Source organism: Anser anser, assembly GCF_964211835.1.
Source record: "Anser anser genome assembly, chromosome: 3".
Taxonomy (NCBI): Eukaryota; Metazoa; Chordata; class Aves; order Anseriformes; family Anatidae; genus Anser; species Anser anser.
Genome location: NC_139722.1, coordinates 81915660 through 81930348, shown reverse-complemented (window position 1 = coordinate 81930348; position 14689 = coordinate 81915660). Strand labels below are relative to the sequence as shown.

Here is a 14689-nt window from a genome sequence, read left to right as displayed (position 1 = left end):
GAAAGAACAATAAATAAATACGAAGGGATACTGTTAAACCTTTGTCCACCATAGGGTTGAGCCAAGGGTGATCTAACTACAGCTTACTAAGCAAAGGAATATGAATTAGAATTAGCATAGGTCTTTTCCAACAGACCCACAAAGATGATTGAGTCCAACTGCCTGACCACTTCAGTGCTAATGAAAAGATAAAGCATATTATTGAGGGCATTACCCAAATGCCTCTTGAAGATTGACAAGCATGGGGCACGTTACGAGAACGCCTGTTCCAGTGTTATACCACCCTCATGGTAAAGAAATTTTTCCTGATGTCCAGTCCTCCCCTGGTGAAGCTTGGAGCCATTCCTATACCTCCTGTAATTGGTAACTAGGGATAAGACAGGAGAACCTCCCTCTTTGCTTCCCCTCCTCAGGAAGTCATAGAGAATAGTGAGATTGCCTCTCAGCCTCCTTTTCTCCAAACCTGATAAACCAAACGTCCTCAGCCTCTCCTCATAGGACATGCCTTCCAGCCCTCCTATCAACTTGTTACCCTCCTCTGGATGCATTCAAGTATCTTAAAATCCATTTTACATTGCAGAGACCAGAACTGCACACAACATTCAAGGTGAGCCCGTATCAGTGCTAAATATAGCAGGAGAATCATCTCTTTTGACTAGCTGGCTATGCTGTGTTTAATGCATCCCAAAATGCAGTTTGTCCTCTTGGTATGCCAGGGCACACCACTGACTCATGCTGACCGTACTTTCAATCAACACCCCTAGTCCCTCTCTGCAGAGAGGGAGATGTATGGCTGGAGAGCAGTCCTGGTTTTTACCTCACAAACTGCACTTCCTTAAAACTGCATTTTTCAGCTATCTGCAGATGCTTGAATTTGCCTGTAGGTCTCTGAAATGTAGTTGACCTGTACAGATATACTTCAAGATTACTTCATTACAAATATATACATATTTAAAGAGCAAACAAAAGGGTATACCTATGTTTAAGCTGAAGATAGAACAGGAAGATTTAAACTAGAAGTCTTCAGTTTACTGAAGCCTGTATTTTTATTTTAAGGTAGATAACACAGGGTTGATATAAGCTAGGTAGAAAAGACAGATTACAAAAAAAGAAGTTGCACAATAAAGCTTTTGTTAGCAGTAGATGGATAGTAATATGAATTACCTTTTGAGACAAAGCATCAAAAATACCCCAGAACAACTTTCTGGATAAATGAAGTTCTTCTTCTGAGGCAGCACCAAAATTACCCCATCCACCTGGCAAACAATAATACTTCCAGCATCTTTCATAATGATTTGTCAGCAACTAAAATAGAAGATATTTCAAAAGCAAATAAAATACAACTGCTGAGGTTCTGTAGTTCTGGCACTCAACATATACAGGCACTGCCAGAACAATTTCTAATTTTTATAAAGAAGGCATATTATGTATTTATTCTTTAAATTGTTGGTGGACATACCCACAGTACAAGCAGCTTTTACTTTTTAACAATACAAAAAACATGTGACGGAGGATCATTCTTCCCAACACCACCAGAACCCTGACAGCTCAGATGAAGACAAGAAGTCAACTCCAACAGTATGCTGCTATTCCAAACATTGCTGTTGGTTGGGTAAGATAACAGAATCATGATTTACACTAGTTCCCTTTACGTGTCTGGAAGCTATTCAACAATAACTCCCAGTGAGACTCATCTCTTCTGTGAGCTGTGAAATGTGCAATCAACCTACCCTCCTGTCCTCTATTACAATTGACAGGAAGCTTTATTCTCTACCCCTCTTTCATTACAGACATATTTATTCTTACGTTGTTAAAAAACTACAGATAATTAGGAGGTCAAATGGTGCAAGGACCTGCTACTAGGTATTCACCAAACCAAAACATTACAGATTTTGCATTTAATGGATTCTTCTCTGTCCCTGAGTTACAAATAGGAGGAGGAAAAATCAGTTATACATAGGTCACTAAAGACCATCCCAAATGACAATGAATTTCTGACATTAATGAAGTATAAAAACCTAGTCCAATTCATGAGTACCTGTACAAAATTTTTCCTAAGGCACAGAATCCTCTTGAAATATTGGCCAAAATCTTAATTCAGAGTTTAACAGTTGCTCGGAGAAAAAAAAAAAAAGTTTCAACAAAAAGTTTCAACATCAATTTGCAAAGCATGCTGGCAAAATATTATGTCATAGCCAGGAAAGAGATGTCAGGATACCCTTTTCTTCTAGTCAGAACAAATGACAAGATGGAAAAGTGCAGATACTCATAACATAAGTATGCAGAATTAATGGCCGTCATTAAATAAATATATATATTTTATTCTATTTAAGTATAGAAGTGAGGCTTTTGTTAAAAAGAGGGGGGGAGAGTATAATGAAAAAAACATTAGACATGGACTTCATAATTCTACATGGATGGATGCAAATTAAATTGATTTCCTGCCAAAAGAGGTAGTTTATCTCTACCTCTTAGATTACTGCAGAGTGGAGGCAAGGTAACAAAGAAGATAGAGAATATTCTCCATGGAAGTATTTTCTGTTGCATTTTGTTACAAGGAATGTTACTGAAGATTAAAATGGCCATTTACCTTGAGAGGCATCTTTGCATGTTCATTTAATAGGGGAACATCAAATACCAATCTTCTCAGCAAATGCTGCATCATGGAAGGCCTCAATTGCCTAAAAGCAGATAGATGATTTCAGTAGGGTGTACCACCATAGTTGCATGTAAATAATTAATAAATACATTAAGATAACCTGTCATTTCTACACCATTAAAATTCTTCAGATTCATAGAATCATTCAGGTTTGAAAAGATCTCTAAGATCATCTAGTCCAACCTTTAACATAATTCTTGAAGAGCTCCAGGGATGGTGACTCAACCACTTCCCTGAACAGCCCAAGTAATAAACAAACTTCATTAAGTAATACAATTTTGTTTGCAGCACTGAAAAACTGTGTCCAAAAAGAAAGCAAACAAGCACATATTAAAAAAAAAAATCCAAATATGCTGTAAAACAAATACTTTAAAAAGCACTGGGAAAATATCTGACCTGTAGACAGAGATGTAGTAAATCAGAAAAAATAACACCTTCTCATAGTGTATATTATGATCACCATGCCCACAAGAAGAGGCTATAATGTTGATTTCTTACAATATACCACAATGTTGCTGAAAAATATCTTACAAACTAATAAAGACATAAGAGTGCTAATTCTTCAGATGTACAGGGACAGAGGGAGGGACAGAGGAAATAGGTACTATGTGTATTTTAGAATGACAAAGACGTTGAATTGTTCCAGTAAAATAGCAAACACTAGTTCATTTTATTGATTCTTATGAAGGTCATGTATATAAAATGATCAATGTGGCATATTTTGTAAAAGAATTGTATGGCACATTTCTTCCTCTCTCTCAACTACGAAATGACTAACATAAGAATGTCTGTCACCTCTGAAAAAATTTCCACATTAAAAATAATAATTTACAGTGAAACATTCAAAAGAGTTCTGGTGATTTGAAAGCCTAAATGTTGCTAACTTCCATTACAGATTATGTTCGTAACTACCTAATCAACTTCTGATAAATGACTCTGTAAGCTTATAAAAACTTTGGATAATAATTGTTTTTGAGTCTTGGATGAAGTGTAACAATACCCGTCATTGATTAGGATTTCAAATGTAACATCTCCATAGAACCATACAATCTACTGATCATCAACCACACTGCCAATCTGTACAGTTGAAGTGTATATGGTACTTCAGTGTATGCATGGCTCAACTTTTCCAGAGGTTTGTCTTTTGCAGTACATCCTCTTAGTTAATTGGCATTGTTTTATTTTTTCTAAAACTCAGTAACAGCAAAATAACCAAAGACATATAAGCAATTAATAAAGTAGCAAATGGAATACAACCATTGTATTTAAAATGTCACAATCATGGTTCATCAAAAATTCTTAATTATGCTACTGATGGCACAGCTCTGCATTCTTGTATTGTAATTATCATAGGTCACTTCATCTTTTCACATTCCTGTACAGCCAAGAGTATTTTCTTACCCACAAATAGACAGTAAACACTCTTCAATGGAATCTCGCTGAGCTTTGGTAAGAGAGCAGCCCTTTGACAGTCTGTACACAGTATGTAATAAGGAATCAATGAGGGAAGCATGGTGCTCTGTGCCAGCAAAAAGAGGAGCACATCTGGTCAACAGAGGCAAGACTGCTGTGCAAAGGTATCGATTCAGAGCCAAAGCCATATCCGTAGCACTTAAGGCAGCCTACAAATTAAATGAGAAAAAAATTAAATTTGTCTTGTCAGTGTTGTTACAAATTAAAGATTTTTTTTTCTTTTGTAGCAGTTAAAGAGGGAATTTTTCAAAGCACACAAATGCAGATTTGAAACCTACTGGATGCTGAATGCCTAGTTTCCTTTTCTGCTTCTGTAGTCTTCTCACATATGGCACTTTTTATTGTTGCATGAATGACAATATGACAAAAATCATAAAGTTTGACACTAAATGTAGTCTCTCAAAAACAACAGTTTTCAAAATTATATTAAAGAATGTCAAAGTTCTTTAACAAAACATTCTGAAATCAGGTAATACCAGTCAAGTTTACATTAGCAAAACTCAGTATGCTGCCACGTTAAAATCAAGCCCAAGTTCAAAGTGCAATAAATCCTCACCCCCTCTTTCTTAAATAAAAACATAACTATTAAAAAAAAAAGTTTAAATAGAAGGTGAGATAGGGAAATCAAAATTCATGTCTTAGCCCTCATATAAGCTCTCTAAATCTGATCTTTCTGTACTAAGCCAACTAAGAAAAATTAGATGGAAAGAAGGCTAACAGAAAAAAAAAAAAGCAATTTTTAGAATGCATTAAAATAAAAATTAAGGAATTTTCTGAGAAACAAAGTGGGTGCCTCTAACAAATTCATGGAGACAAACACTTTCTCTAAATCTCTGGGAAGAGGCTCTCAGTTACATGCTTTATTGGCAGCTGATCTGATTTTCATTCCATAGCAAAAGCTCAGAAGGTCTCCTGGGAAAAGAAAATGGATCTTTTATGATTATCAAAGGGGACTCTTTATGAAGTAAGCATCATGCTAAAGAATCCCTCTTCACTGATCCTCAAATATTCTCGAAGCTAAGAAGCAACAGACAGCTCAGCCAGCATTTGAAAAATGCAGAGGACAACATGAAATAAATAAATAAATAAATGCTTTTCTGAGGAGCGAAAAATGCTTCAGTGTTCATTCAAATAACAAAAGACTTAAACTCTTACTGTATCTAAAGAAGCAGCAGCACGGAGATCTGGCAGAAAGCCAACTTCAAGAAGGTGAAGAAGAAAATCCTGATCCTCAATTCCATAGACCCTGTCAAGGAACAAAACCATGGCTGCCTTGTGATCTGGGCAAAACCCCGCAGACATGTCAGGTTCCACCACAGTTCCATCTAAAAGATAAAAATAAAACTTTAATGACAAGGATCATCCTTCACCAGCAGATTAGGCAGCCACACTACTTCTTGTCAGAGGTTTTAGTGTCTCTATTATATGTAACCATCTTCCCCATGGTTTTATTACAGAAAAGCAACATATTTATAGTTAACTGAAAAAGAGTGCATAAGGCAAATTCTACCCTGATAGATCCCGAAGTCCATACATGCTTTTCTGCTCTACTTTGTGCATCAAAGTAGATACTCAAGTGTTGATATTCTAATACAATAAGTACCCAAAACATATTAATTTATCTACAGAACTACTTATATATCTCAGAAGAAGCAGACAGAAAGTAAGAAATTTAACAATTCTACATCAAACATCCCAGGAATGCAGCACCAGTGAACACATCAGTAGTGAACAACAATGAATTAACATTGTGCTAAAAAGTCCTCTCTATCTGAAAACTTCTGAAATTCCTGAATGAATTCATAGAAATATTTTTAAATTTTGATATTTTCATTTTGAAAACCAAATAAATAATTATTTATCCATGAGCTGTTCTCTATGCTATTTAGATACCACTTTTAGATCTATAATATATTATCACTATTTGGAATATAAGTAAATAGTTATATAATAGCATAATTGATATTTTATCTTCTCTACCGTGACTTATTGGACATTCCTGTGCTGTAAGCCACTATACAATCCCTGTTACAATTACGTTTTCTCTCAAAATACCCAAAGAAGTAGATGTAACTCCTTTCCATTTTATATCAATGCCCTCAGAACTCCCACTACTGCAATGAATTCTGTGTAGGCAGAATTCTATGTATGCCACACCTATAACTTCACCATAGTTGCTGAAGAACAACTCTGGTGTCTTAGTAAGATCTGCTAGAAACAATTAATAGGGTTAGAACAGCAAAAGCAAGGATTCCATTATTAAGAAAAGAGAATGCTTTTCTTTTTTAATATTTTAGAGGCGAAAAAAAGAGAATGCATTTGCAGATTTCTTTTTAAAGTTTTAACAGATTTTAATGAAATTATTTGAATGGGATTTACATCAGTGAATATAAGTGTACACAGAATTATTACCTATAGCATGCAGAAACATTTTTGAAACACATGATTTTTCATCTAGTCTACATGACAAATGGTTTAATTTCTAGAACATTTTGAAATATTGAGAGAAGTATATTTATGAATATATGGTCAAATTACAGAACATAACAATACAGTGGGAAAAAAACAGTACAATAACCATCTTACCTTTAGCTATGGTAGGCATATGGAAAGGAATACTAATTACGCCCACCAAATCTTCTAGTGGAATCAAAGACCTTAGAATTGACCTGATTCTAATGGCTTCCCCTTTACCAGCATGGATTAGCTAAGGAAAAAAAATAAATAAAACATTACACAGGTCTTCTTTTTACTTTGTATGTGTGTTCACATTCAGGAAACTTTGCCAAACGTAGATACACAAGAATAACTGCTCTCAAACTCACATTATATTTAGTAATGTAAATTTCATATAATCTGTATTTATTTGCTGTGTTCTGGATGCAAATATGCAAAGTCTAGAAATCTAGAGGTTTTGTTTCTAAATAATATTAAGCCCATTTTCAGAATAAAATGTTAGGTAAAATAGCTAAACAAAGCTTTAAATGTAGAAAAAAAAGGAAAGGGGAAGAGGAAGGGGAGGGAAAGAGATGGGGAGGGGAGGAATAGACTGAGATGAAAAAAGCTTTTTTTTTCATTCCTGGTTGAACAACGACACTTTCAAGTACCCCAGTCATTTTGTTTTGTTTTGTTCTAAAAAGGCAGTGAGTCAGATAGAAAACAAGATGATGCTTTTATTCAAACAAAACACTTACTCATACATTGAATTTTATGTATGGCTATCTCTGTCAAGTTATCCATCTCTGCATAAATCTTGTGCTGATTTATACTGATCAACATTAATTAGGGGAGTTTTTGAAGTGAAATAAGAAACTGTGAACAACTAAGTGCAATTTTTGAAGAACGGGAATGTATTGTGATTTTTAAACTGAACAAATATTTTCAAATAGTATTAGCTCTTGGGAAATAAGCAGTAAGTGCTCATTTTTTGCAGGGTCTAATTCTGGGTATCTAATACCTAAACCAGTGACATGTTACCTTTCTTGAGGAGGTTTGTCAATGTGAATAAAGATTATCAGATATTGACACATATATCCATGGACAACGCTTATTCTTATGTTTTAAAAGAATTACCTATAATATTTACACTTTAATATGAAATTTAAACAGTCTCTTTAAATAAGTATACAAATGGAGTAAAACTATGGTTTTAAAAAACATTCTCTACACCATCACAATAAACAGTGAAATTTGAGAAGTTTCATTGACACAGTATCACAATGGGCAATCAAATAATATTCGTAACAGAATGTTGTTAAAGACCAAATTGCCACAGGAAACAGTAATAAGAAAAGGAATGGAATAATTCCTTTGAAAAACACAACTGAAGAGCTCACAGAAATTCTTGGAAATTAGTAAATGAACACATTATGTACATTATGATACTATGTAGTCATAATACTGCTTTAATACCCGATAACATATGTTACTGTGAAAAAGCCAAACAGCAGAACACCAAACAATCAGAAAGGCTATGGCTTTACTTTCCAATACATGAAGATGTACAACTTACATGCATTTCAGGGGCACAACGTCCTAAGAGGTCAATCAAAGCAGCATAAAAGGTCATGATTGCATTTCCCATGTGAATAGTGTCATCTTCTTGTTCTTCCATTTCACTGTAATTAGTTAATTGTTAAAACATTTAAAAGAGAAATAAAATAGAAGACAGTGTTTACATCAGCAATAAAGGATAAACTGCTCATGGATGCTATAGCTTACATGTGGTGGCTTCATCATAACCAAAGCACTTTTGACAGAGTGACACAGAATGAAATCTGTCCATAAGAGACTGTAGTGACATCTGCATTGCTACAATTTATCTGTCTCATTTTGAATCAGAGGACTGAAACTTAAAGGACTAAGAACAAACAGAATTCTAAAGAGGATTTAATATCTAGAGAAAGTCACATAAATCGAAAGCACGGGGAAGGAACTATTTGGCAGAAGACCAATCTCTATCTACCCTCCACAGAATCCATCGAAAAATCTAGTCGATAATTTATGTGTTAAAATAAGTCATTTCATGACTAGGATCATGAAACAGATAAATAAAAATGATGGTAATGCAAGCAATTACACTGCACCTACAGAGTTTTACTAGATCCATTACTTGGCGAAGGTCCATCTCTTGTTGGATCTTCTGATATTTTTATTGCTTCCTCCATAGCAGCAAGTAGACCATTGCCTCCTTCTCCTCTTAGAGCTGGACCAAAACATTCTGGTCGACGAATAAGCAGTCTGACAACAACATTAGCATTCTCCTCCACACTCTCTCCTATCACAAAGAACAAATATCAAGATTTAAGTTTATGTCAAGGAGACTTCTGAAACATAATCAGAAAAAGTTACACTAAACTGCAGAATGTATGCATAAGTAGATACTTTTAATTCCTAACCTGTTTAAATATCATGACAAAATTGTGTAAACACATAAATATACCCCTCTAGTTATTATTGTAATAAAAGTTATGAAATAGAATATGTGATTTAATTCAAAATTATGAAATACAACTGATTTGTAGTAAAAAAGTCATATTCAAGTGGGAGTACTAATTAGGAGACCACCATAGCTCCTAAATACAAACTGGACTGCCTAAACCTTAATCAAATGGCTCTACATCTAACATGAGTTTTATCTTAAAAAGATTTAGGAGTCTTTGCTCCACTTCCAAAAGTAGAATCTCAAAGGAGATGTGGCCATTTCAATGACTAAAGATGGATTGAAAAACAGGGCATAGGCTCCTGGGAGCCTATATGATGTATGAAATAGGCATCTAAATTATTATGTGTCTTGCTTAATTCTGCTCTTTCTGCTAACTGTTCTGTAAATTTATGGTATGCTATCAGGTTTGCTTGTAACTGTTTTAAATGTCAAATTTCATGCAGATATTTATTCAAACACTAGAGGAAGTTAAAAACCTGAGAAGCTTCTACACTACCATTGCAAAATACAGCAAAACGAAGAAAATCCAAATATCGTTCTCCTTCAACTGGATTCCATCCAATGTCTGGATAGCCTTTAGAAATCAGCAAAGGACAACTCTGCAATCCACAACCAGCCAAGTAGCGAACCACCTATTAAGCAAGATAAGATAAAAAAAAAAAAAAAAAAAAAGATGCTTACTGTGAAAAACAAGAGAAGTGAAGTTTCAAAGGGAAGCCTCCACATATATTGTCTTGGATTTGGTTTCCACATTCTATTATCCCTGACATAACCAAATCAAATTTTAGGCAAATCAAAATCACCTGCGCTGGTACAAGAGATTATTTTATCCCAGTTGCAAGATCTAGCATTTGCTCTTGCTGAATTTTGTGAGGCTAGAGTATGATTCTACTCCTGTTTCTCCAGCTTTTTCAGGTTCCTCTGAACAGCAGATGTGCCCTCCAGCACATTGACAGCTCCTCACAATTTACTGACAACACACTCCATCCCATCATCCAAGTCATAAAGGAAGACATTAAACAGTACCCAATGGCATTGCATGAGAATGCAATAATTGTGGAGAATTTGTGTTGATGTAATGTGGCGAAGGGATGAGAGGTGAAGCGTTTGTAAATTTTCCACCTTTGTTTGTGTTGTGACATGATTTTGGTGTGGAGAACTCTTTTTGTTGATGTGTGTAAACTTTGTGAAGGTGATGTGATTAATGTATTTTAATGTAATTTTAATAATAATTTGATTATCTATATAGTTGCATATTAAAAATACAGCAGTGTAACTATGCTATATACTTACATATATATTATATATATATATTTATTTATTTATTTATTTTTTGCTTGTGGAGATTCCCTCCAGAAACTTAAAAAACTGCCTGGACTTGGTCCTGGGCAACCTGCTGTAAGAGGTCCCTTCCAACCTCAGCCATTATGTGATTCTGTGATATATGTATTAGTAAGAATCTAGTCAGTAGTTGATCTTCCCCCTTAATTCATGGAGTACTGTGCCCAGCATTTATCCCTGAGGGACACCAGTAGTAACTGGCCACCAGCTGGACTTCACATGTTTGAAAACAACCTTCTGAGACCAGTTTTCCATCCACCTTATCATCCACTTATCCAGCCAGTTTGGCAATAAGGAGACTATCAGATATTTTGTCAAATACCTCTCTAAACCGATGTATAAAATACCCAGTGCCCTCCACTTTCCACAGTGGCAGTCACTTCATTATTGAAAACAGTACGGCTGGTTAGGCCTAATCGGCCCTCAGAAAACCCATGCTGGCTGCTCCCAATCACCTTCTTGTCTTTCATGTAATTAGAAATTATTTCTAACACTTCTAACTATTTCTAAGACAATTTGTTCCATAATCTTCCCAGGGACTGAGGTGAGACTGACCAGTTTCTGTTTCCCTGGATCCCCATTCTTGCTTAGCTTGATTGCAATGACCTTTCAAAAATGTCAGAGTGAATCTGCAGTGATGTTGGACAGCTCCTTCAGTACTGTTGGATGCATTCTGAATCCACTTGCATATATACAAGTGCTCCCTCATGCAGTCTTCCTCTACTGGAAGTACTGTTTCACTTCCACTGAGACTTTCCTAGTACACACAGGGACCTTGGAGGCCTGAGGACAAATTTGACCAGTAAAAAGTAAGGGAAAAAAAAAGAAAAACCAAACATTAAGTACTTCATCCTTTTACCTGTTGTTATCTATTAGGTCCCTGCCCTCCTGAACAACAGACCCATGTCCTCCTTAACCTTGATTTTGCTACTGATGTACTTAAGAGAAACAGTTATTCTTGTCCTCTGCCTCCATTGTTATTTTCCACTCTAGCTGAGCTTTGGCTTTCCTCCATTCCTACATGTACTTCTGATGTCTTCGTATTCTTCCCAAGATCATGCAAAAACACAGTACTACTATGTGAGACTAGGTGCCATACACTGAAAATTAGAAAAAAAGAAGTCATTATCTTTCAAAAGAATTTCACAACTCTTTCCCATGCTCCTCTTTTTGTGGTCAGCCCAACTTGCTACATCTCTGCAAGTTTGGGAATAGCTAGTAAAATTGCCACTGATGACTGCTCCACACCAGCATGAATGCACAATCATTCTGAAGCAAGTTAAGTATCAGGAAAAAAAGCATACCTACAGACATATATCCTGAAAATTTGTTATATATCATAACAACTTGTTACAAGGTTTCTAGTAATTCCTTTTCCATTAGGCTATCAATGTACGTCACCATCAAGATCGAAAAACAAAGAAAGGTTTTAGCAAAAGTTTTGCTGGGGGTAGACTCCGCTATTTCCAAAGAGCTGCCCTTGAACCAATTCCTGTTGGTTTCATGTACATATGTAATAACAATAAACTTATAGTTCAATTATCCAGACCACCAGCAGAAAGATCAGATTCTGATAGTCTAAACTTTGGGGTTTAAAATTCCCATGCAATTCTCATCTTGGATCTTGATTACTCCATTCAACTTCTTGTTAGCCTGAGCAAGACAAATCTGCCCCCTTTCTAGATGGTCTATTAAAAAAATGCTTGATAAAATAGCTACAAACCTTCTCCAAATCAGGCTCCCTTAAAGCTAGTGCAAGTTCATTGTTATCCATCACAGATGCTGCTGCAACATCTAAAGGAGTTGATCCTCTCATAGAAGGAGAAGCTGTTAAAATAAAATTTAGTTTCAACAATAACTTAATAAAAACGAACAATTTTATAGCAAGTACAATAATAAAAATATTTGGATGTTTTAATTATTTAAATTTGTTTAAAATTATTAGTTTTACTAAATTAATGATTTAATAAAAAATATTTTACCACTCAGTTTATAATTATCACGAACTCTATGAAACTTGTCTTTAATAGGAAATCAAAACACCTTTTAGAAGTTCAGGCTAGAAACAACCTGTCTAACACATTCCTATTCTCATCACATACCTTGTTTTAAGATCTCATTCTTTACAATATTCTTCACTGAGACAAATTTGCTTTGAGAAAAGGGATTTTTTTTTTAATGTCCAAAAGAATGGCATTTTATCAAATGTACTGAAATAGGAAATATCTTTCATATTTAAAAGATGAGATCATGAGTTATTTATTTCTTTTAAAATGGCAGTCAATATAGCATCTGAAAAAGCAAAGATTTTCATACTAACACTCCAAATGCATTTTACTTGGGCAGTTTCTCTCCAAAATGATTTTTGATTTATGCTCCTGCCCCATATCTGTACATTAATAAGGACATTTTGATAATAATAATAAAAAAGCACTATGATGATTATATAAAATATACATTCTGAATTAAAACTACTAAATTAAAAATATATATATATATATATATATATATCTCCACTGTAACACACGAGACTACCTAATATTTTATGAAAATTTTAAGGTTCATCTCTGGGCATCTGGGCATGTATATTCTAGTAAATAGGCTCTGTATACTGAACGGTCTACAGAAGAAAACAGTGGAGCAAGCCTCAGCAGTGAGAAACAAGCCATAATGAAAGGCTGCTAACACTGATCTATAACCCTCTGTATCAAAATCACGATTTTATTCTGTTTCGCAAATAGTTAAACTACACAAAAATTCTCCCTTAATGTCCAGGCATACACCACAAAGTGTATACTAAATTACTTCAATTTAATGCTACTGTTATGATTTTGTCTAAGTTAGCAATAGAGTTAATGATTTTTTTTTACTGGGTAAAGCAGAAACTTCAAGACGAGCACGAAGGGATGCAGAAAAAACAATTGGGGAGGGGTTAGGGGGAATAGAAAGAGAGAAAAAAATGCAGAAAAGTTTAAGACTTTTTTGTTTAGAGTCTCAGAAGCCACATACATTACTTACCAAGGCCAACACTACTATTTTCCAACAAATAGCTAAGATGATCAAACATAGCTTTTTGATTCTGCCTGCTGATGCGGCAAAAATAACATAGGAAACGACAGCAATTTGCTACCATTTTTGGGAAAGTGATTTCCTAAAAAGCAAATAAAAACAGACTAAAGCTCAAGTTTAACAGACTTAAAACTTGCAAAAGTTTCTGTAACAGCTGTTTAACGTACTAATATTTACACATCATATTCATTGCATCTCAGTATCTGTTAGGTTTCACTCTGAATTCAACAGGGCTTTCTCAGCAAGTAAATAGCTCCTTAAGTTCCACATATTAAATTATAAGCTTGAAAACAAGAGCTGGGTTCACCCATAAATTCTAGATTCAAACATGAATGAATGCGAATATTCAGTTTTGCAGTGTGATACTGCGTCCATTTTTGTTTCTAAAAAATCCTAAAAATCCCTTTAAAACCCAATAAGCATATGAACTGTTATTTGTATTTTTTTTTTTTCTTAAAAGCATCTGAAATTATAATGCTAATTCTATCTTCTTCTGGAATGGAAAAATGGATTCTTCTAAAAAATTGATCAGATTAGTAAATTAGTAAATGGTTGTGGTCTCTGTACCTCCAATGACTGCTCAGCACCTTACAGGATAAAGCTTTGAACAGCTATATTTTATTTTTTCTGTGTTCTTACAGTAAATTGCTTTACCTTGGATTCTCCTCCACCAAGCACGTTTACCATCACTTCCATGACAGTCTCATGCATGCCTAAAGCTCTCATGAGATTTGGATGTTGGTAAAATACTTTGTTATTCATGATGTCTCTAAATAAAAGCAATAAATAAATAAATAAATTGATTACAATTTTATGACCAGATTACCCATTAAATTATTTGCAAAGCTGATTTGCTGTGTAATTCTTCACCATCTGAAGGGACTGATCATCATAAGATGTGAAGAATTACATTGGGACCTTCTCTACGCTGAATCTCTCTTGATATCCCCCTGCTTAACCTCTCTGCCCCTCCCCTTCCCCACCCATTACAGCTATTTTTTTTTTTTTAATGGACATCACAGAAGACCCTGACCTTTCTTTTCCCATATTAAAGTTATTGCCCTAACAAGACAATAACGAAGCAGAGTATGATGATCTTGCATCTTTATTCCTAATCTAAAAATATTTTCTGACAAAAGCACAATCAAAACTGCTATATTAGGTTAAATTTCAATTCAACTAATCAACATTTTCTGAGAAAG

The 14689-nt window shown here is 34.7% G+C and overlaps 1 protein-coding gene across 1 annotated transcript in view; it reads right to left on the bottom strand.

Moving 5' to 3' along the window:
• The window catches only part of RYR2 (ryanodine receptor 2), a 423949-nt gene that overhangs the window by 113390 nt on the left and 295870 nt on the right, over positions 1-14689 (bottom strand). Inside the window, exons 42-52 of the mRNA XM_083827634.1 lie at positions 14142-14256; positions 13437-13569; positions 12142-12245; positions 9574-9709; positions 8723-8909; positions 8145-8250; positions 6719-6839; positions 5288-5457; positions 4061-4281; positions 2591-2681; positions 1165-1305 (exon numbers count right to left, since the gene is read on the bottom strand). Of these exons, the coding sequence (XP_083683760.1) occupies positions 1165-1305; positions 2591-2681; positions 4061-4281; positions 5288-5457; positions 6719-6839; positions 8145-8250; positions 8723-8909; positions 9574-9709; positions 12142-12245; positions 13437-13569; positions 14142-14256 (1525 nt within the window). The remainder of the gene's footprint in view (positions 1-1164; positions 1306-2590; positions 2682-4060; positions 4282-5287; positions 5458-6718; positions 6840-8144; positions 8251-8722; positions 8910-9573; positions 9710-12141; positions 12246-13436; positions 13570-14141; positions 14257-14689) is intronic.